The following is a 27,424-nucleotide window of genomic DNA, read 5'->3' as shown; positions in this document are numbered from 1 at the left end:
CAACTTGGATCGAAACGTCTATTAAAGGACCAGTGTGTAAGATTTAGTGGCATCTAGCAATTAGGTTGTAGATTGCAACCGACTGAATAGCCCTCACATCTCTTTCAAGTGTGTAAGAGAACCTTCAGTTTGAGACAGTGTCTGGTTTGTCCATTCTGGTCTACTGTCGAGAAACGGTGCAACATGATGGCCTCAATTGGAAGAAGTTGCAGGTATTTTTTCATTTTCAGCTGAGTCAAAGGACAGAGAGGATTGTCCACAACGTTTGGTTTCCTCCATTAGGTATGTGGATAAAAAAAAAGGTAGACACAATAGGTGATTCAATGACCACTCACTTTTGGTGTCCAACCAATGTAACACCAACAAAATTTACCTTGAAAGGAGCAACAATTTCATGTCACAGTCCGCTCAAAACCATGACAATATCAAAAAATGGTATGAAGTCAGTAAATCAGTAGTGTTAGTGTGTATGCATGATTGTCAAAATAGTGAATGATGTGTTGTAAGGTGGAAACACCATCAAGTAAACAAAAGTAAGGAAAATAGAGAGCAGAGTTTCATCTTGTCCTCTCTCTAATCCCAGAGCTTGTGAGATGTGCTCTTGTAGTACTGGGAACATCGGGCCAGAAATCCTCCACAAATCTAAATGATTGAAACACAAACTGCACAAATAACACATTTGTTCATTTTAATTGGTTTATATTTTGTTTATTTGCTGTGTGACATCACACTAGCAGAGTCTGGAAAAAACTAGTATGCTGCTTTTTGAATGTCCAATCCATACTGGAGACACGATCCATTTTAGGCATATGCAATGAGCACTGATATGATTATGGTGAGGGGTTGCATCAAGTATCTCCAGTGGGTGTCTTGTAGCATTTTGTACATTTGCAGAATGGATCAGGCAGCCATTGAGAAGGGTCAAGCAGCTTACAGACTCAGCTAACCATACACAACACACCCACTTTACTACAGGACACATCTGACCCTTAACCCCCCCTCATGCCTAAATCTAACCAAGTGGGGGTGTCATGTAGTAAAGTGGATGTGTTGTATGGATACTGCACATCCATGCTGCAGCTGAAGCTGGATCTACTTACAACCAGCATTCACACAGGCTTCACACATAAGTGAATAGAAGATTATTATTATATATGTTTTTACATGTACTTATATTTTTACATGTCTGGAGGATCTGGATATTTAAATATTAAATATCGTTTAAATGGCTTTATTTTGAAGCGACTTCACAGCTGGCCGCGCCCCCTCCGTTCACTTCCTGTAAACAAAGCCAGGTTCCTGACTCTTCTCTACTCTTCCTCACCCGTCTCACTGTTTATCTGACCATGGCAATTTATCACTCTATTTTTCAATTCACATACATTTCATCACTTCTATTATTAATTCATAAGCAATTAAGTCACTTCCATTTTTTAAAATTATTTTTTGTTACTTCCACCCTTGAGGCCACTTTTCTTAAATGATAAATGTGAAAAATGTTGTGTTGTGAATGATGAATGATGAATGTAAGACAGAGAAAATGATGAAACATGGCTCTGTTTTCATTATGTGCCATGTTATCAAATCATTTGATAATTTATCACTATATTTTTCATTTCATATCCATTTGTACCCCTCTATTTTTTCAATTCACATGCATTTTCATAACCTCTATTTTTAACAGTTAATTTTTGTTACTTCCACCCCTCATTCACATCTGGAGGATCTGGATCTTTAAATATTAAATAGCGTTTAAATGGCTTTTATTTTGAATGGTAAGGATTTGAATGTGGTCAATATACTTTTTTTTGTGGAGAAAACATACCATATGCAAATTATATTTGAAAGCAAAGGATTTGTTTTGATACATGTACTTATATTTTTACACATCTGGAGGATCTGGATAGCTGATACACTGATAGATAAATATTAAATAGCGTTTAAATGGCTTTTATTTTGAAGCGACTTCCCATCTGACCACGCCCCCTCCGTTCACTTCCTGTAAACAAAGCCTGTGTCGGTCTCACTGGTTCCTGACTGTTCTCTACTCTTCCTCACCAGTCTCACTGTTTATCTGACGATGGCTCAGGCGGGTGTGGTGCTGGACAAGGACCAATTCAACTGCTCGGTATGTCTGGACGTGTTGCGGCACCCGGTGACCATCCCGTGCGGACACAGCTACTGCTCGGACTGCATCGAGAACTACTGGGACCAGGACGACTACCTGGGGGTCTTCGTATGTCCGCAGTGCAGGCAGAGCTTCAACCCGAGGCCCTCACTCGCCAGAAACACCATGTTGGCCGACGTGGTGGAGAGATTTAAAAAGACTGGACTGCAGGAGGACATGCAAACACCCGCAAACCAAAGTTTTGCCGAGGCGGACGACGTGGAGTGTGATGTTTGCACCGGGAGGAAAAACAAAGCTGTCAACTCGTGTCTGGTGTGTCTGGCGTCCTACTGCGACGTCCACGTCCAGCCTCACTACGAGTCAGCTGTTTTCAAGAAGCACAAGCTGGTGTCAGCCACCAAAAAGCTCCAGGAGACGATCTGTCCTCAGCACGGGAAGCTGCTGGAGGTTTACTGCCACACGGACAAGCAGTGCATCTGTTACCTGTGTCTGACAGACCAGCACAAAGGACACGACACGGTGCTGGCTGAGGCTGAGATACAACAAAAACAGGTAATCATGTTGTCTGATCGAGTCAAGACGAGACGGCTGACAGCTGCTCAAACACTTTAAATACAGTCAGTGGTGGAAACTTACAGTGCATTTACTCAAGTGTTGTACTTTGGTTGAGTATTTCCATTTTATGCTGCTTTATACTTACACTCCTCTACAATTCAGAGGGAAATATTGTTCTTTCTACTCAGCTACATTTATTTGACAGCTTAAGTTACTTTTCAGATGAAGATTTGACACAATGGGTAATATAACAAGCTTTTTTTTAAATGCAACACATTGTTAAAAGTGAAACCATTCAACCTATTGTTCTTTTGACAAGCAGTGTGTAGTCAGGGTCACATTTCAGATGTCTATTAATTGTTAACAGCTCCAACAATCTTTTTCCTTCTAATCTTATCACATGGTTTCATATAAGTAAATATTCAAATGATCCAATATTTCACTAAAAATCAAACCTCAAAGACAAAGTCCAAAAACTGAAAACAGATTTGTGTATCAGAACTTCTTTCCTCTCCCATTAATCATCTCACCACCCCTCACATTTATCTGGTGACCTTTTGGAGGGGCCCGACCCTTAGGTTGAGAACCACTGGACTAAACTAGCGAACTGTACATAAAGTAGTGTAAACTAGCTCCACCTCCAGCAGCTACAACAGTAACATGCTGCTCTAAACACTGATGCTTCAGTATTAATAATCTAATGATGTCATATATAATAATATTTCAGTCAGAGGGACTAAAAACACTACTTTTACTGTAATACTTCATACTTCAACTACATTTTGCTGCTAATACCTTTTTTTTACTAGATCAAACTGATAATTAATTTGTACTTTTACTTACATAAGATTTTTCATGACTTTTACCTGTAATGGAGTATTTTTACATTGCTGTATTGGTCATTTTACTTCAGTAAAGGATCTGAGTACTTCCACAGCTGAGTAAAAATACATTTTTTAAATTTAGACCTGATGCAATTTCGATGGGTCAGGACTGGAGAAATCTCCGCTTTTAAAGTTTTCACAAGCAGAATAAGGTTTCACAAATCTAACTGCATGTTAATGTAGTGCGGGTCAGATAAGTCTAACTACAGTGTGTGTTGATGCAGACTTGGTTGAATGTTAATTGTTGCATCTGTGCTTTTTATTATAGACCAATGTGAACCAGATGGTGGAGAAAACAGTACTCTCCCTTTTCTCCTGTTATCGTATAGCTTAATGTTTCTTAAATTAAGATTAGGATGACTCATCCTGTGCACACACAGTAGCAGCAGTGTACAGCTGTTGTGCCACACCTGCAGACCAACTCCAGTTCTATTAAAACTTTGAAGTGTCCCTGTTAACCTTGTCCAAGTCTTTTTATTTATAGTGTTTATTTTTTATCTTGAAATGGTGAAATATGGTTTGGATTGATAAAAACAACTGTAAAATTGCCCTTTTTCTTCTGATTTCACAAGTACATTTAAAGTTTAACAAGAATGAAACTGGGTGTTAAACAGCTGGAAGGCTTTAACTATGATATGTACAACCTGTTTCACAACTTTGTGTGCTGCAACAAATTAGATTTGACTGATATCTCACATGTTCCTCTGAAATGACTGAATCACAGGCCTTGGCATGTATAGAAACATACTGTTAACTATAATGTCACATTTCAGTGAGGTAAATATTAACTGTAAGTTCAACATTTTTCCTCAGAGGCAGCTCGGCGACATGAAGCAGAGCTCTCAGCTGAGAATCCAGCAAAGAGAGAAGGATGCCCAGGATTTGAGACATGCCATCTTTTCTCTCACTGTAAGTGCCATCCACCAGTTTGATCTTAAGTATAAAAGCTGCTACCAGTTCATCATGTTATTTTATCACCAGACTCTCTCTACTGCCAGACTCTATAACACACTCTCAAAGCAGCAGATTCTTGTTTCAGTTTACTGTCTGAACTTTGTAAGAAATTCCTTGCTGTGTGTGTCTCTCTCTAGCGCTCTGCTCGGGCAACAACTGAAGAGAGTGATGCCGTCTTCACTGAACTGATTCGCTCCATTGAGCTAAAGCGGTTCGAGGTGAGAGAGCTGATCAGAGCCCAGGAAAAGACGGTCATCAGTCAGGCTGAGCAGCTGCTAGAGAAGATACAGAAGGAGATCGCTGAGCAGAAAAAGAATGAGGCTGAACTCGACAAACTGTCTCGCACTGAAGACCACGTCCATTTCCTTGAGGTAATACTTGTTTTGGAAAGTCTTTGTTACATGTAGTTCTTGTTATACTAAATAGAAGCAAAAGTGTTCAGGGTTATTTGTGGCAGTTTTCAGATCTTCGGAACAGTAACTTAACTACAAATGGCGTCTGTGTTTGTCGTACTAGAGCTGTCATTCGCTCCAACCTCCACCAGTGCTGTCAACTTTGCCTTCAATCACCATGGACCCCAACCTCACATTTGGCCCTGTGATGACAGCTGTGTCAGATTTTAAAGGACTGTTGCAGGAGGTCTGCCAGGGAGGATTTGTCAGCATCTACGAAAAAGGTAAAGAAGAAAGAAGAAAGGGTATATATTAGAGTTTTTATCTGACATAAGTGTCTCTCTTATCTCTGTTGATGTGAATTTCTTTTTTTTCTTTTTTACTTTTGTAGTGAGAGATGTAGTCATTGTTGGGCCTCCACATCCCGGTGCTCAGTTAGATAATACGCAGCCTGGCGATACTGCGTCGGCTTCACAAATGGAAGCAACTCTAGGTGAGTCTATAAACCAGTTCATGCTCTTCTTTAAAATACATTTTATAGCATTTATGGCAAAACACTCCAAAATGCATTGAAGACACTCTGAGATCCAGTCCCTTAAACCACTTTTAGTATTCAGTGATGCGTATGTCCATTTAAAGTGTTCAGTATTAAAGTAAATGCATCTCTAATAACTTTTAATCACAGATCGATATTGATATATGCATCAGCTGATAAATAAGAAGACAGTTTTGTACTGAAATGCTAAATTAGGTTTGAGGCAATTTAAAAGTGTTGTTATTACATCATTTGTCCACCAGAGAGCGCTGACAAGTTGATTTTCCAACTTTAAAATTACATTACTGTACATATTGTACAAACTGTATTGTACAGATTTACAATACTTTTAAAGAAACAACCAAGGGATTCATATGAAGATTGTTTGTTCATGTTATGGCTGCATAAAAAAAGACTATTAGCTGATATATTGTTATCTATGGAAGCCAAAAGGGGCTTCAGCAAAAGAAAGCAAATTCATGCTCTTGAATAAATAATTGGTGCTCTTGGTTTGCCGGTTTTATCTATATTGCCTGTGCCCCTCCTGCAGAGGGCACAGCCAGGGTTTGATTAGCTGTGCGTATCTATGAAGCGCTGCAGCAGCCTGAAGCTGAGTTTTATGAACTGGAAGACATCTGCAAGTACATGAAAGTTTTTATGGGGAAAAAAAGTCAGTTATCCTGCTGAATATGTTTAAGGGATCTCAGAGATAACACAGTCTAATTCTTACTCGACAAAAACCCAAAGTATAAGAGTCCATATCTTAAATCCAGATCAGAGTTAAGCCTTATTAAATCCAAGTAATCCATAGTGAGGGTGTACGCAGAATGAGAGGATGGCATGAGGGTGAATTCTGTTAAATTGAGAAGCTCCCAGAACAGTTTCTACTGTAGGGACACTGAAATCTGGAAGAATATGAGGAAAACAGGGTTTTTTTGTCTGACTCTTGAACACATGAAAAAAATCCAGCTCACTTAAGTTTGAAAGAATAGAATAACATCCGCCTTTGATTTGAGTTCTGTTATTTTGTGTCATAAATTATTATTGATGTCATATGAGTGGTAGCCCAAATCTTTAGCCAAAATCATGCTTTGTGTAGCTACATTATCATGCAGCACAAACATCTTACTCATCCTGTTTGTTTATAGTGGAGTTTGCTGATTCTGCACAAGTGTAAGGATGACCACAGCCCAGCTGCTGTTTCTGACAGTTTAGACAGATGAGACTCTGCAGTAATGCTGTTTGTTCTCTTTGTGCTTGCAGTTGTTCCTCCACCTGGACTGGACCACAGTCCTGTGAGCCCTCTCAACCCTTTCCTCAATCCAGGACCTGTTTTGCCCACGTTTGCCTTCTCACCATTTGGTAATTTTAGCCCTTATCAAAAAATAATAATGTTAGTAAACAAATAAAACAGTGAGTAGAGCTCATTTTATGCCAACCAAATGCAAACAGTATCAGAAATGTTGTGTTTTCAGTGAAAAAGAGTAACAAACATTTTCGATTTTCTTACTCCTCCTACTTGGGCCGATTTATATTATTTATTATTATTATTTATTAATATAACCCAACATTCAGCAGTGGAAACCGAAGAAGTAGTACAAAAAGTAGATCATATTATCAGATACTGCCAGGAAGAATTTTAACCTGCCAGTTTAAATAAAAATGTCCCAATCTGCCAATGCTGGTAATATAGTGAAATATTTAAAAATGCAATCTTGAGCTTTTCAATGTGGTGATGAAATGAACCTGTCATCTTATTAAATGTATTTATATTAGTTTATTTGACAGGCAAAATGCACATTTAGCTACAGTACAGGAAAAAGGAACTTTAAATGAGCCAGAGTTCCTCCTCAAAGCCTCATTTATATCTTTTCTTCCTAATTTTAAAAAGGAATAACAAAATAGAAGAATAGAATAAATGAAACCAAAATTTGTTAAAATACAACTAACTGGAAAAATAATATGACTGACGCTGTTTGTGGTCAGCTGCTTCCTAAAGATAAATGTAAAGCGGCATGTTTGTGAGCTCTCCTCGAACATGTCACCTTAGTCATCATTTCCCAGTCAACATTTCTGTTGCCGTCAGAATGATGTTAACTAATTCCTGCTCTGTCTGTTCAGGTTCTAAACTCTCGTCAGGAGCCAGGCAGAGGCACCTTCAGCGGCGCGCTCACCCCAGGAGGAAATAGACTTCTGGCGGACATCGAGATCAACATTTCACATGCACAAACATAAGCTGAATGTTATCATTCTTCTCCTTTTACATCTCACAGATGTGTACTGACACTCGTGAATTTGTACATTTAATATTTCATCTTTTAGTATTAGTTTTTTACCAATCAGCTGTATGTATGTGCATTAGTGCAGGTGGAAAAGAGACGAAAGAGAGCATCACGTACTCTTATAGTGCCACACTGACTATGTACTTACTTGATTAAGTATTAACTAGCACACAGCAGGACTGAACGATAACTCACTTCAGTATTGACAATGGAACTGCCTTGAAACACACAATGGTTTTAGTTTTTATGATGATATGCTTTTATAATTATTTTCTTTTTTTTAAAGCCAAAACTCAGCTAACTATCATTTCGCTGTACAAAAACATGTAATATATTGTGACATGCTGACATTAAAAAGCAAACTTGTACAAACTAGTCGTTCTCCAGGGTGGTGTTTATTTGCATGCGAGCTGGTTTACTTTGGACAAATATGGACATCAAGTGGAAGAACAGGTTGAATTCACATACACAAAAACACAGCAGTACTTTTGTGTTCAGTGTAGCATGATGTATTAACTCTAATCTTCCCTCATGTATACGTAGGTAGAGGTTTTTCCATAGAGGTGTGTTTGCTTTTCTGGGTCAGCCTGTTTTCTGGTTTGTGCACTGTGATTGGAGGCTTCAGGGTGCAGCAGGTGAAACCTGAGAAGCTGTTATCTACACACCTGTGAGCTACGCCCATCTTTGTACCTGGCAGTTTCTGGTCTACATGAGAAGGTAATGGCAGCGACAACTATTTCTATTGAACAAGACCAATTTTGTTGTTCGGTGTGTCTGGAGGTTTTGACAGACCCTGTTACGATCCCCTGTGGACACAGTTACTGTCTGGACTGCATTGAAGACTACTGGAACAGGCCCAAGCAGAAAGGCCAGTACAGCTGCCCTCAGTGCAGGCAGGTGTTCAACCCCAGACCTCTGCTGAGTAGGAACACCGTTCTGGGTGAAGTGGTGGAAAAGTTTCAGCAGACCGGATTTCAAGATGCAGCTCAACACCAACCAACCAAACCTGGGGATGTGAAATGCAGCGTCTGCACAAGGAGAAAAAGCAAAGCGGTTAAATCTTGCCTTGTGTGCTCAGAGTCTTACTGTGGGACTCACTTGAGACTCCATGAAGAACATTTTCATGGGAAGGCCCATAAATTAATTCCAGCAGCTCTCGATCAGCTGAGAGAGAAGTTGTGCCCGCAACATGACAAGTTACTGAGAGGTTACTGTCGCACTGACCAGCAAGGTGTTTGTTCCCAGTGTGTTAAAGACAGACACAAGAGCCATGATGTGGTGGCAGCAGAGGACGAAAGAGCAGCACAACAGGTACGTTTGAGTATTTCATGATTCAGTTCAGTTGTAATAATCATTCATTTAAATGTTCAGGATAAATTAGTGTTTATTTATATTACAAGTTACCCTTTTAGTGTTGTAAAATTCTATATTTGAAACGCATTGTGTATGTATATTGTGCCAAAATTCATAGAGGCATTAATTAGAAGTATATATGTATATATATATATATATATATATATATATATACATATACATATACATATACATATACATATATATATATATATATATACATATATACTTCTAATTAATGCCTCTATGAATTTTGGCACAATATACATACACAATGCGTTTCAAATATAGAATTTTACAACACTAAAAGGGTAACTTGTAATATAAATAAACACTAATTTATCCTGAACATGAACAATGCCTCTATGAATTTTATATATGTATATATATATATGTATATAAATCTCATTTTAAAGGGTTATTCCACTGATTTTATACATCAAATACCTCAGTTTACTAGACATAGTTGATGATTACCTTGTGAATACACTCAGTATAATGTTTTCTGTGGCGCTTGAGGAAGGTGAAGCATGAGAAAGTAACCCTGGTGGCCATAGTGACGTCATCAGGGTTATCTCATGGGAACAAAGGAGCATTCATGTCATTGGACAACAGACTTTGGTGAGAGATTGTTTGATTTTCGAGAATTTCCATGTTGTAAAAGGCCAAATCTGATAGATCAGAGCTATGTGCAAAACATGTAATTAAAATAACTGGGGTTGTAGAGCTTGAACAATGTTGACTTATAATCGAATCAAGACTCTGTTGGGTTATGTTACCCCTTTTAAAAGGTTCTGTATAAAAAAAACTAGTTTATAACAGGAAAGTTAATCATTTTGAATCCAATCTGTTGTCAGTAATGAGAAAAAATTAACAGAGATGCAATAGACCCTTTACTTGCATCTTTGGTATATATTCAGATATTGAATACAGGCACTGTGAAATATGCACTAGTTCTGCAGCCATATATGCTCAGATGTTACTGTGTCAAATGTTAAGGCTGATAGACCAAAGGCCTTCCTGTGTAATCCAGTCTTTTTGATTGTAAAATCAAAACTTTCCATCTTGAAAGTCAACCACGGTGAAACACGAGCAGCCTGAGGGACCGCACTGTGTGATATTCATCTCTTCATATTTTGTATTCTCTCAGAAAAAACTCCAGGAAAGCTCTTTGAAGTCTGTGCAGAAATTGAAGGACTCAGAGAGGGAACTTAGATACATTGTCAGGTACATCAAGGTGAGTGCATTTTAAACAAGGTGGCTTTGAATACGTTGGTGTCACTGCAGAGACTCAAAAGTAGGGTGCACACGATTCCTGAGAAAGCGTTATCATCCACAGCACTCTACAGAGGCAGTGGTGGAGGAGAGTGAGAGGATTTTCTCCAAGCTGATCCGCTCCATAGAGAAACAAAGCTGCGAGGTGAAGGAGCTGATCAGAGTCCAGGAGAGGGCGGCTGTCAGTCAGGCTGAGGAGCTGCTGGAGAAAATACAGAAGGAGATAACTGAGCTCAGGAGGAGTGATGCTGAGCTGGAGAAGCTCTCTCACACTGAGGACCACCTTCATTTCCTTCAGGTATGGAACAAAAGCCAACTTGGCCAGTAGTTTGGGAAAAGGCTTCTCCAATTGTGTTTTTATTATTTTAGCAATGAAAGTAAGTATACATTTTAGACACAAAGAAAACTTGTCTTAACTAAAAAACTACAGAGAGGCAACAGGACTCAGCTGCAGGGATTTAACATATTTTGACTCCCTCTAAGTTTAATTTTTTTACTTTGTTGTCAGGAACAGTGCTCATTGATGAACAATGTTGCCAATGAGCCAGAATCAGCCAAAGAGGCTAATCTTTATCTGATATTAAAAGCTAACCTGAAACTAAAATCAAGCACAACATAGAGGTGTGAGAGAGTTTCAGCAAAAATAAGAAGGAAAAAAAAAATCACAACAGAACAAAAATAAATCTGTTAAAGTAATATAAAAGCATCAGCATAAACAGAATAAGGAAATAACCAAACATATCATAGACAATAATTACATGTATGACATTAAAGAATACAAGTTGTCCACAGAGGACATGGTCTTTGCAACCAGGGCTGTGAGAAAGCTAAAATCTCTTCTTAAATCTCTCTTAATTTTTATTGAATTTACTTGCATGATTTTTTTTTAAACAACTTGATTTTAAAAATACTTATTGAGGCACAAAACCAGCATAAACCATACACCAACAATCATAATCATACACTGATTTTGGACATGCCTGTATTATGAGCATGTGGTCACAGCTTTAATATTGGATCTATAGTAATAAGTCTTTTTAAATCTCTGTATGACTGCCGGAGGATTTATTCATTTAAGTGTTGATGTCGTGATTGAGACACATCGGGCTGTCACTTTGCTTTTCCATTTATTTTATTTTCAGCCATGAGACAAAAACTGACATCTGCTGAGTTTGTAAAGTTCCTAAGATGCATTCATGGTTTTACAAAGTATTCACATTTACCAAATATCTTATGACTATTCTGATCGTGTTAATGTCTTTTATTCACCTTTTTCTTTTGCTTTTATGATTCATTTTTATTTTGGTACCTTGTGTGAAGCCTTTGGCAACTTTTACTATTACTAATTGCTTTTATTGTGCACTGATTTTTTTAAAGGTCAAGATAAATGGGGATATTTAACACAAGCCTCACTTGAGTTTGAGACTCAGTCAATATGATATTAGGTGTGAACAGCAGTGGGAACATCATGTACACTTTTCTGACTATTGTAAGGCTCACAGAGTGATTCCTTCCTGGTTTGTTGCTTTGCATTTAACTCAGTCTTCTAATTTGGTTGCATGTCGCTGCAGAAGTGCAAGTCTCTTCACTTCCCTGCAAAGACGGTGGCGATGCCGAGCACTGATACACTTCAATATATGATGTACAAAAGCATGAGAAGAGCTCTGGCTGATCTGAAGGACACTTTGGATGAAACACTTGAAAGAGACTACAACAGGATCTCAGATAAAGGTATGTTTCTTTTACAGCTGATAATGAAGATGATCTTGTTTTTAGACGTTATGAAGTGTAAATACACTACACTGTCTTCTCTGCATCTCCAGTGATTTCACTGAAGGAAACCAACAGTCAAAATACTTCTGAAAAGGCTAAAGGTATGTACATATAGAAGACGTTTATTTGTAGTTAAATTTAGTTTACCGCCATGAGTATAATGTCGGTCATCGTCTCTATCCACCAGTAAAAGATACGAACATACCCTACAACTCAGAACCAAAGACGAGAGCTGATTATCTTCACTGTGAGTACAATTATTTCATAAACCTTATAATACTGATTTTGTCTGTACATTTTGAAAAATGGTGATCACAATTTTGTACATCTTAGAGGACAGACTTATCAACAGTCCAAAGTGCATGTTCAGTTTACCATGAGATGAAGAAAAGCAGCAAAGCACTAGATAAAGTTCAGCATTTTTGCTTAAACCAGCAGCCCTGTGAGGCTGTACTTTGGCACAGTTGTGCTTTAAACTAAAAGCCAATTTCCGCATCCTTACATCTTCTACACAGAATGGCTGAGGTGAATGCACTTTAGCTTTGGTATTTGAAACTAAATTATTGGGCCGATTAAACATTTGACCCAATGATGGTGTTAGATGGAAAGTGACTGAAGATATTATGATTCCTCCTGAGGAAAACATGAATGTCTGTGCCAGTATACAAAGCAATTCATCCAGAAGTTGCTGAAAAGTTCAACTCAGAATTAGAGGATCACTGAAAATAGTTTTTAGTTTAACATCTTCTGGGAACCTTGCATGTCTGTACAGCATTTAGTGCCAATCCACGTGGATGTTGAGGTATTTGAATAACCCAAAAATGTTACTTGGTGGTGATGCTTGAAGAAAAGTCAGAATCCCCTTAGTCAAAAGGATTCATCCTCAGTGGACCATAAATGTCTATCACATTTCACGACGATCCATCCAAAAGCTGTCCATATTTCAGTCTTGACCACTGTGAACATGTAAAGTAAAAAGACTAGCAACCTTCTTTATATCAATGAGTAATCTGACATAATTCATCTCCTCTCTCCAGATTACCACGACATAATCCTGGACCCCAACACAGCCAACCCATATCTGTGCTTCTCTGACAGTCGAAGAGGTGTGACCACAATTGCAGAGCCACAGTCGTACCCGGACCACCCCGATCGCTTCACCAGCTGGGCCCAGGTGCTGTGTCGAGCTGGGATGGCTGGACGCTGCTACTGGGAGGTAGAGTGGACTGGTAACGGTGGTGTTTCTATTGGTATCTGCTACAAAAACATGAGCAGGAGCGGAGGAGGGAGTGACAGCAAGCTTGGACACAACTCCAAATCCTGGAGTCTGGACTGCTCTTACTCAGTCTGCTCATTTCAGCACAACAAGCAGAGTGCGACTGTCGCTGCTCCCTGCTGTAACAGGATAGGAGTGTATCTAGACTTCAGGGGTGGGATTCTGTCTTTCTACAACATTTCTGACACAATGGTTTTACTCCACAAAGTCAAGACTTCATTTACCCAGCCAGTGTATCCAGGATTTTGGGTGGGATTGGGCTCTACTTTGAAGTTGGTCTCTATTTAACTGTGAAGCTGACTGCACTCCAGCAAAAGAACAACAATTTTCAAGTAACGAAGAGGAATAATGAAACGGAGACAAAAGTTTGTGCTCAAAGCAAAGCATTTTAATAACCGTGCAAGCCCGGAGCAGCAGCGACACTTTGGTGGGAAGGTAAAGAGGTGGAGCTTAGATCTTATTGAAGGCAGCAACGTCTACACTTTGGACCTGCAGAGGAAAAAAACATTTTTTTTAGAAGTGCATATTTATTAGAACATAATGTATAGGGCCATATGATGATTCATTGTACAAAGCTATTTATCAATAAAGTATCAATAAAACATTTAATGTCAAAGATGAACAATTATTGCTAATAATTGACATTTAAGTTTATGGGAGAAATACACATTTTTTTTCCTGAAACGAGTTTGGTGTTCTTTGAGTTATTAAAGTGTTAGTTTACCCAAAGCACAAAATGTTTAGGTGATGCTTTATTTTTACAGATTCTTTCATTTTATAAACACATTTCTGGAAATCCTCAATGTAATTTGCAGGTATTTAACTGTTAATTTCTCAGATTTTAAAGTAATGGCAGTGCAACTTGGTACAAATAAGAAAAAAAAATAGAAAAAATGTTTCAGTCTAGTTAATTAGTATTAGTATAGGCATATTAGATTCTGAGTCTATTTAATAAGTACATTTCCTAAATACAACTGCATTACATAACTGTTTCAAAGAAATGCTCGAAGAAAGAACAGTTACACACACACACAACTATTTTAGGGAAACTGTTAAAGAATGTTCAACTACATATTCTATAAAACGTGCAAATAATTAACCATTAAATACTTGAAAATTACAAAAATTATTGGTGTGAAATTAAGAGGTGTTTAGGTTTTAATTGGCCGGAGTTGTTGCTGAAATTCTTGGCCCAATCTGAATGTAGTGGACGTGAATGAAATTGCATGTGATGATTCACTGCACTGGAAAATTACTTTTCCCCCAGTTTTTTTAGAGACACGACACACTCAATATTTTACATGGGCTATTTTACATCTTACTGAAGTCTCTTCAGTAAGAAGTAGTTCTAATAACTTCTCAGTGAGTTACAGGGACACTGACTCTGAAAAGATGCTGTTAAATTTTAATTGTTTTTTATAATGCTGTGAACACCACAGATGAAACTCCATTAAGCTCTATTGTACTGAGTTGATGGCAGGGACAAATCTCATAAGCTCAGCTGATGAAATCAAAACTATATGAAGTCTGATACCAACAGGGGTGAGTGAGAGAAATGTTTGCATCATTTGGGTGAGCTGACTCCTTAATGGCATCAGCTTGGTGAAAGTGATTGTTACTTACAAAGTCCTCAAACTTGGTGATCTCCTCTTCAAGAATGTCAGTTCCAACTTTGTCGTCCTCAACGACGCAGTTGATCTGCAGCTTCTTGATGCCGTAACCCACTGGCACCAGTTTGGATGCTCCCCACAGGAGCCCGTCCATCTGCACTGTGCGCACGCACTCCTCCAGCTTCGCCATGTCTGTCTCATCGTCCCACTAAAGGAAACAGATGGAAACGAAAGCCATAAAAAAGACACGAAACACAGGAGTGTGCAGCCAACTTCTACAAGGGTTTACAATCAGATTCAATGACGCAGCATACAATGAAAAAACTATTATAATCTATTTGGCTGAATCATTTAAAACATGAATTAAGATAGAAATTAATTTAAAAGGACATTATCGTTTTTAATTCGGCTTTTACCAAATAACTGAATCATTGACTAATACATTCATGGCCTCCCTCAAATCTACAAAGACATTTTAGTGACTTCAATTACATTTTAACAACTGTAGTTTACCTTAAAAGCACAATTGCAATTGATTTAGTATTGGGATTGCGACTAACAACTGTTTCCATTATCGATTAATCTGTTGACATCTTCATGTCTTTATATTAACCATCCAAAAACTAAAGATGTAGTTTTACTCATGTATAACAAAGTAAATCATTAAAATCACATTTGAGAAGCTGAAACCAGTTTACGTTTGGTAGTCCTCCTTAAAAAAAAAAACGACAATTATGCTTTTCAAAATAGTTGCTGATCAATTTTCTGATGATCGACTAAGTGTTGTAGCTCTAATTAGCATATGAATGTGAACTGAATTATATAACAGTGTGGGCGGTATTAATACGTACAGGCTTGACGTCCAGCAGGATGGACGACTTGGCGATCAGGGTGGGTTTCTTGGCCTTCTTGGCTGCATATGCATCCAGGCGCTCCTGCTTGAGGCGTGCGGTCTCATCATCATCAGAATCACTGCCGAACAGGTCTATGTCGTCATCATCATCATCACCGTTTACCTGTTGCACTGGAGCAGCCTGGTCAAGATAATGGGAACAAAAACACCACAGAACAAAAATAAATATCTCATCTGTGTTGCCTTTTTCAGACATTTGTATTATAGATACAGTGCAACCAAAAAGTCAGACCACATTGAAAATTTCCAATATTTTCATGTAAACTCGGGAATCATCAAAAAGTTCAAGGATTCAGAAACATGTAAAATGAAAAAGAAATATTTAAGATTCTGCTGTTTCTAGTTGAGCAGTAAAATTTAAGAACATTTCTGGCATTCACTGAAGCAAGTGTTCAGATGACTCGGGTGCATTTGATCTACTCAGAAGCTCATTCAAGTAACTCCACTTGAAGCCAGTGTTCACCGGTTATAAATATGGCTGTGCTTCAAGTGTCTAACAGATCATTGCTTACTAAGTAGCACTGTGATGGTGGGAACAGAACTGAGTGAAAGTGTCAGAAGTCACTGTTATTCTAAAGGGGCTTTCCCAGCGTCAAATCATGGTTAGACTCAATGTCTCTAAAAGGGGGCAGTGCAGGGATCTCTAAAACACTTTGCAGAAACTGGATCAGTTTTATCCAAAGCACGATCAGGCAGATCAAATGTGACCACACCATCAGAAGATCAATACATCAAGCTTATCAAGTTCCCTGAGAGATAGAAAAGTAACTTCATCACAGAATTATACAATTTAATAAATAAAGAACATAAGCCTCAAATCAGCAAAAGTACTGTCAAAAAAAGGCTGTCATGCATTTACCGATGAATCCAAGTTTGAGATTTATGGCAGCAACAGAGGAGTGGATGTGAGGAGACGAACACAAGAGAATGATAACACAGTGTATCAAACTAACTGAAACAATTTTCTTGGGATTATTCAAGTTTGGGGGTGTTTTGCCTACTCTGGAATTGGACAGCTGCACCAAATTGACTAAACCCTGACCCAGGAGCAGCACCACTCAATTCTTTAGGGTCATACTATAGCCTCTGATTTGTATCTTTAAGGCAAAGGATTAGTAATGCAGCAGGATCGTGACCCCAAACACATCAAAGCTTTCCAACAACTACTTGAAGACCAAGGGGTCCTGACTGTCATGAACGTTCCACCACAGCCCTACTGAACATTTATGGGGGCACTGGGGAAGCCAAATGTTCTGTGACATCAAGTTATGCTGGGAAAACATGTGTCATCAGGTTATGCATAAAAGCAGGACAAACCAAATACTAAAATGTTCTGAAATTCATGTACATTTCAAAAAGAAACAACATTTCAATCAAATTGTTAAGCTGATGTGATTATTTGAAATGGGGGGAAAAGTATTACATTCGAAACAAATGCAAAATTGAAGTGTCTTGAATAGTGGTCTCAGACTTTTGTGGACTGTATATGTGTTATTATCTACCTTAGCACAAGGGACGGCTGCTGATGCAGGACTCTTTTCCAGTGTAGCCACTCTGGTCTCCAGTTTGTGCAGGGCTGCTCTCATCTCCTCCACCACTAACATGTAAACACAGCATGAAAAGTAAAGTATAAATCGTGTTACGGTAACAAGGAAGCAAAAGCTCTGGGATGTGTAAAAACTAAATACAAACACACCTTTGTGCAGAGTATGGTTCTCCAACTCCAGGCTCTTCATGCGGGAGGTCAGCTCGTGGTCTCCTCCTGCATGTGAGGAAGACTGTGGGAAAATAAATAGAATAATTAGTAAATGTCACATTGCTGATCAGGGACGAAATGGTAACAAAGCATCCAAGTTGAGATCCAATCAAAGCCTGAAGTGAAGAAGCAAGCAATAAAAATAAAAAAAAGTGGTCAAAGTGATGGTGATGTTTAAAAAACAAACCATGCCAGAAATGCTAAAATCTATTTCACAACAATGATTTGAATGAACTTCACACACAAACACACAATTCTGATGTTAAAATCAACTTCCTCGATTCTCACAAAGCAGACGATTTATTATTTTAATTTACAAACACCAGCATGCGTCAATTATTGTTTTTTTTTTTTTTAAACAAACCAGCAAAAAGTCAATTGTGTAGATGTAATGAAGTGGAAGGAATCATTTTGATTGTAACTGACAGCAAAATAGTCAAGAAAATAAATTACACATGATGAATGGGAAACTGGCTGTTTTGCCCCCGTTTCAAAAGCTCCTGGCACTTTGAATGCAGAGGAACTAATCTCAGGAACTAAAAGTCCTCACTGTGAAGTCCTGTTTACATTTCCAGTGCGTCAGAGGAATCAGGTAAGATTAAGCAAATTAGCCCATGATGATGTGTTGTTTTAAAAAAGTATTAACGCATGAGGGAAAAAACATTGTCCTGTTGTTCCTTATTTACTGTAGCAAGCCTCAGATGTTTGAGTTGGATTTAATGAATGAGAAGGAGAAAGGCAGAGGAGGAAAATTAAACTGGGAAAAAAAGGGCACCTGTCTCAACAGTAAATCATCTGTTATTGGAGCTTGACAGTCATCTATTTTTGCTTTAGAACGTCACCGCCATGAAACAGTCAGAAAATTAAGCTTTAGCTCTCTCATTCACAGGCTTCGTTCTGTCTACCGCGGCTCCCTGTCTTCATTCACTCTCTGGCTCGCTCAACCACCGCTGCTGTCTTTCTGGCTCGCGTCTCAGCTTGCTGGCGCTATGTCTTTCCGTCAGGGTGCTGACAACAAAGCATAACTTTACTTTTAACATTAACAAATGATGAGAAATGTCATCCCCTCACCCTAATAGATACTAGAGTATTGTACGAGTTGAGGCAGCTGCCCCCCTTGCAGAGGAAGGCGGCTTCTACTTGCCCCTGAGCAGAGGGCGGCTGCCACAGGAACCCTGGTCCCTGTGGTGCAAACACAGGTGAAGAAACTGACTTCCTCAAAAGGTTCTAAGTCCCCTGGGAAAGTTCCTGCGGTGGAAAGGGGGCTTATGATACCTAAATGAATGCAGGATGGTGATGCGGTGGTGCAGGATGAGACATCTTAGTGGTGTGGTTACAGTAGCACACTCCATGTCAGGCAGCAGCAGACATAGGCAGCACACCCAGCTGTCTGTCTCAGCCATGCAGTGTTCCTGGGCCTGAGCAGCAAACATGCTTAAGAGGACTTACGTTTCTGTGCTGCCGTTTCTGCTGGCGCCCTTTGGCCTGCTGCAGGGCCGTTTTCACCTGCACCCATTAAGGTACGGGGGTGAAGGTGAGAAGGAAGGGGAAGACAGGAAGGAAACAAAGACCAAGATGAAAGAGAAAAGTAGAGGTTGTAGGTAGGCAGTCAGATGCTACACATGTTACAGTATGAATAGCTTCAGTCATCAGTAATGGGTTAGAAATGGATTTGAAAAATAAGAAATGGGATGAAAAATGTGTTTGTCGTGTGCAATTATTCATTATTTTCATAATCTTGAATAACATTATGTTAAAGAGGTCTTGAGTGCAAAATTGTGGAGAATTAACAGACCCTGCACCTGTGTTAGGTCACGGCTTCAGTTTTACAGCCAAGTAAATGTGTGGAATGTAAATAAACCCCCTCAATGCAGCTGTTTGCAGGAAACAAGCGCTGAGCAAACTACTGAGGGCAATAAAACAACCTTTGTGGTTTGGATGAAATTATTCACACACAGAAATGTTGACTTCAAGATAAAAAAAAGAAAAAGAAAAAAAGTTGCAGCAGCGTCTCAAACTTGAGATGAACTTTCTCTCCCAATACAGTTTCTAATATCTGAACTCAGGCTGTCTGTTGATATGGATTCCTGATCTGATACCTGTGCTGCTTCCCTGCACATTTAAATATGTGGAACCTCATTGGGATCATTTTTATGTGTAAATGAGACCAGGGACTGCTGTGGGGCTAAAAATGGATTGTTCCTGTCAATGCTTTTTGTGTGTGAAAATATAACCACATTCATCTGGCAAACAAAATGCTGCTGCAAAGACAAACACACAAGCGACAGAGTGGAATGAAGATAATGAAAGTAAGCAGAAGAAGGATGATGAACATCTCTCAAAAAGGAGAATATAGCAGTTTTAATTACTGTAGTTTTTGGGACTTAATTGAGCTTAAACTCTCATAAGACTTAGTTTTAACAGCTATTCCCCTCTTTCAGGGCTGGTACACAAACACTAGTGAGTGCAGTCCTGCCACTTCAGGGGATTGAGGACTGTGGTTCATTTGTAGTACAGTACTCACTCCGTTTAGGGACTGCTGGATATTCTGTCTGGATTTAGCAATGTCCTGTAGGATGGCATTAACTTCTGTCTCCTGCAAGTGTGTGTGGGTAAATCAGTGATGAAAGCGAGAGCAGTGACAGACAGGAAGCAGCATGCCCAACAGACAAGAGCAGGATGACACAAACTCAACATTCAGAGTGACACTGTTAATCAATGGAAAAGGGGTGATGATGCCAAATGTCACATTTAAAAAGGACGAGCAGTCAGAAGTAAATAAATGTGAGCCTGGGGTTTATTTAAAGGTGCCTGATGTTGCAAAATAAAAAGGTTACATGTGACATGAGACGGTGAGAGTACACAAACTCACAATGATAACCTGCCCTATACATCATGTGGTGCAGCTGTCATTTTCCCCCAGAGTCCTGAAATGTGAACTACTTTTGACCGAAGAATGAGGCCAAGCATAATTAAAAAGTGTTGACAGTGTGGTCTGTGGATTATCTTCAGGTAACTACAGCAGCGATCTAGAAAGACGTTTCACCACCATTGTGTTTGTGCAGCTGCAGACATTTCAGAGGCAGATGTCTAAAAATCTTTGTGCAGAACAAAGTTTTTCTGCATGACTTGACATAAATAAGGGTGAGACAAAACGGATTTGATTTTTGTGTCTTGATGATACTTACATGTCTTTCCATTCATTCCCAGGCCTGTGTGGAAACTCTCGTAGCTGCTGCACACAATCTGAGTAGCAGAGGCAGCTGCCAAACCACCTGACCCCTCTCACTTCTAAATCGAGTGGCTTAACTCACATGCGCACAGCTGCTCTGGGCTGCTGAGCACTGTGACTGACGGTGATGTAACTACTGCTTAAACCAATAGGCCAGTGACTGACAGGGCAGCATGCAGCCACTGACAAGCTGAAGAGGTGTCACACATGAGTACTGGACCTTTAAAGACTGTGATGAGGACTGAAAATAAAAGGTTTGTAGAAGGAACACTGATTGATGGGGTTGATATGTATTTTAAAAAGTCTTGGACCGCTTATAAAAAGCCAAGCTATCAAAAGAAGATAAAGAGATGAAAATACGTTTTCTCACCTGCTGTGTAGAGGGGCCATTTGCTCCCTCGTAAAAGCGTTTTTCAGCCTCATCGTAACAGTGTTTGTCAAACCAGACGTTCTCTGTGGCGAGGCACTGTAGTCCGCTCATCTTGGTACTAAGGAGGGAAAGTGATAAATACAGTTGAAATTAGACAATGCAAAGAAACAAACCCACAAAACTGATCAGTATTAGAAAAATTATCTGCTAAGAAAACAGCCATGAGCAGGTCTATAGCTGGCACAATCAGTGACAGGAAATGAGCTTAATTAGACACTTTACCAGGATGCTGTATATTACAGGTTACAACATGCAGAGCCACAGATGGAGTTGTGGGTGGAATAGGGAGAGACAAATCAAAACGTAACACACAGTCAGTTTCTTTCATATATAGACAGCTGGTAGGACAATAACAGGAGGTATCAGTTTCAAAAACTGAAGCAACAATAAAAAAAAACAGGTTATACAGTCACAGCCAACAGTGCGTACATGCTTTTCACCTCCCCTTCTCATTTTTGCTGATGGGTTTCTGCAGCAGATAAGCATCTACACATTCCTCAGTGAAAACAGAGTTGCCTCGTCTGCAAACTCTGGATTATCAAAACAAAAGGCTCCTCGCTGCCCGCCAACAGCCCTGCGTTAGTCAGAGCACCATAGTTCCCCTTTATGTTACCATTATCAAACCACAAGTAAAACAAGACTGTACATTGCTATGTGTTGTACATTATAACTTATGCGAAACTGACAAATCACACTAAACATCAAGAAACGTCCGTGATTGAGAAAAAAAAAAGGAATTTAAAAAAAATACACTAGTTAGCAAAACTGAAAAACGCCAAACAAAAATGCAGACAGACAACAAAATAATCAGTTAAATAATCCAAAAACACAGATCATGTCTCTCCCATTCCCTGTGTGAGAGGTGTCATACTTGACCCATCTGGGCTTGCTTTCCGTCTCAGAGAAGCCTCTCTTCCTCCGCGTTGGCCCCCTGCTGCCTTTGCCCCCCTGCTCGTTCTCAGAGGAGGTGCGGCTGCGGCCTCTACTGTAACGACGGTGAGGGGTACCAGAGGATTTCACAGTGGTGACAGAGTGAGACTGATCCTGCTGATGTTGGGTGCGTCTGGAGAAGACTCTGGGGTTCGGGCTTTTCGGAGAGGATGAGAGCTGTCCGTTGGAGGCAAGTCGCCGTTGGTAGTTGCTCTCGGCCTGCTCGAAGGAGCTGCGGTTGAGCCAGATTGACTCTGCCTGCATGCCCCTGAGGGTGGGGCTTTGGCCGTAGGAGCCGCTCATACACTCATCTTCGGCACCAGAGCTCGGGTTCTCCGACTGGGACCAACGTTTTTGGCGCCGCAGCTTCCCAAACTGGACGTTGTCTCCACTGAAGATGCTCCTCTCCTGAACAGGAGCATTACCCTCTCTGGGGGACCCAACTGGTATTGCGTGCTGAGGGGCTCGTTCTTGCTTTGTGTTTGGCCAAATGGGATCCATTTCTCTATAAAAGGGGTCTCTTCTCTCACTTTTGTGTCAGGTTTATGAGGAGAGAAAAGAAGCAACAGGTGGAAGCTAGGGCCATTAGTTTTGGGTGAAGTTAGCGTCACAACAGGTAGTTGCTGGTTAGGGGCATCAGAGAAAGCATTTCTGAAGCTCATAAATCAGCTGACATGTGATGCCAATGTGGTCTTTACTGTCAAGCAACATTTGATTGATCAAAAAGCTTTATTTAGTCCTGAAAATGTAAATTATTGTGCATTTCCCTTTAGAGGAAGCGCTCAGAATGAGCGTACCTGCATATTAGGAACAGTCAAATGAGCCTCTTATATACTTTTAGTATTTGGAATAAAAGTTAATTGATCAATCTCACATTGGACTTTCAAACCGCAAAACCAAAAACAAACAATGCAAAAACATAATTTTGGTAAAACAAATGACAAGTGAGGATGGCCAACATTTATGTTAGGTGACTGCAGTGTTTCCTCAGTATTTATTTTAAATCCAAACTAATGTGTCATTTTTTATTTGATTTTAAGATTAATAAACATCCTAAAACAACAATCTTAACCTGAAAGTAACCAGGTAACTTCTACACTGACGATGACAGCTGTGGCCATCTCTTCAAACGCACCACAGCTGTGTCCAATTAACGAGGAAACACTGTATGCATAAAATATTACAAAATGTTTCTTTTGAAACATAAAAAAAACCCTCAAACCTGTGCAACAGTCTGGCTCACCTGCGTTTTGGCATGCTGGAGAATAATGTACGCTCCCTATTGTGAAATGGGATATTTAAACAATTCAAAGTATTACAAAGTTTCACAAAAGACGTTTTTCTGACAACTGCATTGTCTTTAAACAAGCAAACATCACATCAAGAAACACCCAGTCACTTTAACATGCATTTATCTTTTCCTGAAAATAAAAAAACTACATAACAAAACTTGTTACAAGTTGCCACTTATTAGGTACACCTTAATAAAATGAATACAGACTAACAACGGCAAAGCAATAAATCCTTTGTTCATCTTTTAGTCATTTTGGAAACTGACTTTTTGTGGTGTTGATACATTGTATTGTTTTATATATTGGAGTTAAGTATATTGTCCTCCTCGTGGCTGAAACAGTCAGCTGATTGACAGAAAAATATCATGCAACCAGCTCTAGGTCTACAACCTTCACAAATTACTCGTTTAACCTAAAAAAGAAAAGAGAACAATATGACCTAAATGATCATGCAGGATTTGTTGCAGGTGTACCTGATAGACTGGCAATTGAGTGTGCTGCAATTATTTCATCAGGAGATGGCCATAAAATCAGGACATGAGTTAGAGCATCAGCTGAAAAGCAGCTTCATCATCAAAACTCACCTTTAATAGCTGGAATAGGAAGCTAATGTCCAACAGAAACAATAAAAGACAATACAGAAATCCTCATAAACAATCCTTAATAGAAAATAACAACAACTACAATGTATTTCATGTTAGAGGAATGCAACCTAAACCAAACTATGAATGTCTGAGGCAAGTTTTTACATTATACAGCAGCAAACTTCAAATGACAGATGACAAAGAAATAAAAGTTTAAATTAAGGAGACAAAAATAATTGTTCAATTCATCAAACATTTTGTCATTTGGGATTCACTGACAGGCAATGGGCAGACTTAAAGTGATGATAATGACAGTAATACATCGTGTTGTGTTCATCTGTTGCTCGACACATCAAGTTTTTTTTTTTGACAGCGGCACCAACTTGTAGCTCCGTTAACCACGTGGCGCTGAAAAAACTTTTAATTTCAAAACATTTTACAGGTTTTACAAACAGTACACTTTCTTTTACACTCCAGCTCGTAAAACAACAACTTTATTTCACTTACTCTTGGCTTTATTCGACGTTTTATGGCTCGGTAGCCGTCCCTTTTGCGTGCTGCCTCGGCTGTAATCCGACGGGGAAGAGAACTGGCATTAACGGGCCGCTGCTATTCTTCACTCACAGGCGGGGGGTGTGTCTTTAGTTTTACGCGACTTTATCTGTAATTTCTTCGTATATAAGGTATTTACGAATATATTTTAACATAAAACCCCACAACAAAACCAATATGTATGTATGGGCCCAGGACATTAAAAGGAATGAACGTATTTGCTTGTATTTACATCGTGGTACGATCCATTTGTACTAGAGACTCAATTTCCCATGATTCCTTGCGTACAAGCGACTCAGACCCATTCATGACGTTTTGGACGTTTTGACAGGCTGAAGGGCCCATCCTCTGACATAACTATGATTTAATGTGATTGTATGTCTAGTTCAGGGTTGGGAAGGTTACTTTTGGACGATTTACTAGTTTACAGATTACTAGTTACCCTATTTAAAATGTAATAAGTAATGCAATTATTTCAATTACTTAATCAAAGTAATGTAACTTATTACATTTGATTGCTTTTTGATACTTTTCAAATGTTCTAACTAATGTTTTCAGTGTTAGGGTAAGTGTACCCATTAAGCACCAACATCTAAATTCAGGTGTTTTTCATGTATGCTGGCATGATTTATAAAGGAGATAATTTCTTAAGAAGCAAGATTTATCTCTCATTTGGAAATGTATTCATTAGTTCATGTAGATATTGGAATATAAAATAAAGATGTTTTTTTGAGAAAAGTCAAAAGTCTGGCATGGGCTTAATTGGCACTGTGACACCATTTAAGCCCACGTCATGATTTATTTACAAAATATAAAAACATATTGATTTTAAAGAATTAAAAACAGAAATATATGTACTCAGTTACATTTTAAATATTAACAAATGAGGAAGAAACCCATCCTGAGTAAAATATTAAAGGTCTGAATTCAGATGTAACCCCCTTTGTAACCATCAACATAAGTAACTGTAATTTAATTACACTTTTTTCCCCCTCAGTAGCTTTAACAGATTACAGTTACATTTATTTTGTAATTACATTACATAAAACTGTTACATGTAACTAGTTATTTATCTTTTGAATCTCTACATTTACAAGCGGACCTCTGTCACTGCATACCTTAAAATTATCCTGCTCAAAACTATATTCAACTCACACTTAAACATTAAGTTTAAATAGATTTTGGAGCCATATATTTGTCCTTGCTTGTCCTGCAGAGGGCAGACTGGTCGAACCTATTTGAACAGATTATAAATCCCCCAGAAAAAAGTACAGGCCTACAAGGCTACTATCTAGCCATTGGGAGTATTTTGTACTAATACATTGGATATATTAAAGTTGGTACAGTTGGATTTATTTTTAATTTAATCTTAGCAGAATGTGTCTGTTCTTGTTACATTAAAACAAAAAACCTTCTAATGTGCATCTAGTGTGTTCTCTTGGTTCAATGTATTTTATAATAGATTTTTTTCTTTCTTCTTCTCTAGCCCTACTTTTGAAATCAGTCTATGAATTAAATGTATTATTAAATGTATTGTTGATGTTGTTGCTGTTGTTGTTCCAAAACACTCAGAGGTCTGACAGATGATGAATAATTGGTAGCTGGTTAAAAGGTTGGATTTTACATAACATGCAGGTTTTTTTTTTCTTTTTTTCTTTTTGTTTTGATTTCTCTCCTAAAATGTATTTTTTCGTTAACCTATAACAGAATCATTTCATATTTTCTCAACAGTCAAATCTCTAAAAAGGTAAACAAACACACAAAAACCCCAACACATCACCATCAACTATACATTAGACGGCCATCTATCTGATAAATCGAATATATTGATAAGCCTTGGTCAACACATCGATAAGATTGCAGTTACACAAACACAATGTAAAAGCAGTTGGGTGACAAATTAAAGGAAAAACTGGTACAGGTCTGAATGCTTGACGCCCACAATAAGGGGATCTGGTGGCTCTATTATGCTGTGGGGGGCATTTTGCTGGCATGGTTTGGGTTCACTTGTCCCCATAGAGTGAAGGATCACTACAAGTCAATACAAACTTGTTCTGGGTGATCACCTTTATCTTACGATGACACATTTCTATCCTTATAGGAGTAGTCTCCTGCATGATGACAATACATCCATCCATAGCATACCATGAAAATGATGCAAATTGTATATTATGGTCTCACAGTCATCAGATCTCAGCCCAACTGAACACTTATGGGATTGTGACCGATGTGTTAGACAAAGCTATCCAACACCATCTCTTTTAAGTTGTCACCCATCTGTAAGAGACCTATAATTCATTGCAGAATTTAATTCAGGGCTAATAATACAGCTGTTTTGATATAGTTGTATCTATCACTACCAGGAGTGGGGATCGAACCCACGAGGACATTTGTCCATTGGATCTTAAGTCCAACGCCTTAACCTCTCGGCCATCCTGGTTGGAAATGATGCAGGGCTCACCACTTCAATAAACACACTGTCAGCATGTCTGTGCAACCTTTTCCTGTGTTCAGATACAAATATCTTTCACTGAAGCATAAAAAGAAAATCTACAATGAAAACAAATATTTTGCAATGTAAAAACCTAAAAGAAATATGATAGATATATACTGATAGATAAGAGACTGATACGGATGTCAAAATGAACAGCATGAGTTCTTAAATGTTTTCTGTGAAATGGAGATTGAAGAGTAACTCCTGACTTCTGACAACTTCCA

At 38.8% G+C, this 27,424-nt stretch overlaps 3 protein-coding genes and 1 non-coding gene across 8 annotated transcripts; 2 read left to right on the top strand and 2 right to left on the bottom strand.

The window, feature by feature from the left end:
- The first annotated feature begins 2,061 nt into the window (after window positions 1-2,061).
- ftr67 (finTRIM family, member 67) lies at window positions 2,062-8,082 on the top strand. Its single transcript, XM_062428574.1, has 7 exons — window positions 2,062-2,680; window positions 4,381-4,476; window positions 4,659-4,892; window positions 5,038-5,197; window positions 5,305-5,406; window positions 6,712-6,810; window positions 7,570-8,082. Exons 1-7 carry the CDS (start codon window positions 2,081-2,083, stop codon window positions 7,635-7,637), a joined length of 1,359 nt encoding a protein of 452 aa, XP_062284558.1. The 5' UTR covers window positions 2,062-2,080; the 3' UTR covers window positions 7,638-8,082.
- A 368-nt stretch (window positions 8,083-8,450) lies between these two features.
- On the top strand, window positions 8,451-13,699 carry LOC133990302 (E3 ubiquitin/ISG15 ligase TRIM25-like). The gene is made up of 7 exons (XM_062428572.1): window positions 8,451-9,041; window positions 10,234-10,320; window positions 10,423-10,656; window positions 11,930-12,089; window positions 12,182-12,232; window positions 12,319-12,378; window positions 13,169-13,699. Exons 1-7 carry the CDS (start codon window positions 8,451-8,453, stop codon window positions 13,693-13,695), a joined length of 1,710 nt encoding a protein of 569 aa, XP_062284556.1. The 3' UTR covers window positions 13,696-13,699.
- A 74-nt stretch (window positions 13,700-13,773) lies between these two features.
- On the bottom strand, window positions 13,774-24,760 carry eef1da (eukaryotic translation elongation factor 1 delta a (guanine nucleotide exchange protein)). Of its 5 annotated transcripts, XM_062428575.1 has the most exons (10): window positions 24,662-24,724; window positions 24,155-24,176; window positions 23,522-23,557; window positions 21,289-21,406; window positions 19,136-19,192; window positions 17,627-17,708; window positions 17,433-17,527; window positions 15,869-16,051; window positions 15,031-15,225; window positions 13,774-13,896 (listed from the first exon to the last, which is right to left on the bottom strand). In XM_062428575.1, exons 3-10 carry the CDS (start codon window positions 23,533-23,535, stop codon window positions 13,858-13,860), a joined length of 783 nt encoding a protein of 260 aa, XP_062284559.1. In that variant the 5' UTR covers window positions 23,536-23,557; window positions 24,155-24,176; window positions 24,662-24,724; the 3' UTR covers window positions 13,774-13,857. The 5 variants fall into 5 exon arrangements, with proteins under 5 accessions (XP_062284559.1, XP_062284561.1, XP_062284560.1 ...); XM_062428577.1 differs by lacking the exon at window positions 19,136-19,192 and having other exon boundaries at window positions 24,662-24,716; XM_062428576.1 differs by lacking the exons at window positions 23,522-23,557; window positions 24,155-24,176 and having other exon boundaries at window positions 24,662-24,760.
- Window positions 24,761-27,063: 2,303 nt separating this feature from the next.
- trnal-uaa (transfer RNA leucine (anticodon UAA)) lies at window positions 27,064-27,146 on the bottom strand. The gene has a single exon. It is a non-coding gene; the product is annotated as a tRNA-Leu (tRNA).
- Between the last annotated feature and the right edge of the window lie 278 nt (window positions 27,147-27,424).

Source organism: Scomber scombrus, chromosome 11 (genome assembly GCF_963691925.1).
Source record: "Scomber scombrus chromosome 11, fScoSco1.1, whole genome shotgun sequence".
In the NCBI taxonomy this organism is placed as follows: Eukaryota; Metazoa; Chordata; class Actinopteri; order Scombriformes; family Scombridae; genus Scomber; species Scomber scombrus.
Note: the sequence above shows the minus strand (reverse complement) of the source record. Positions and strands in the feature narration are given on the sequence as shown.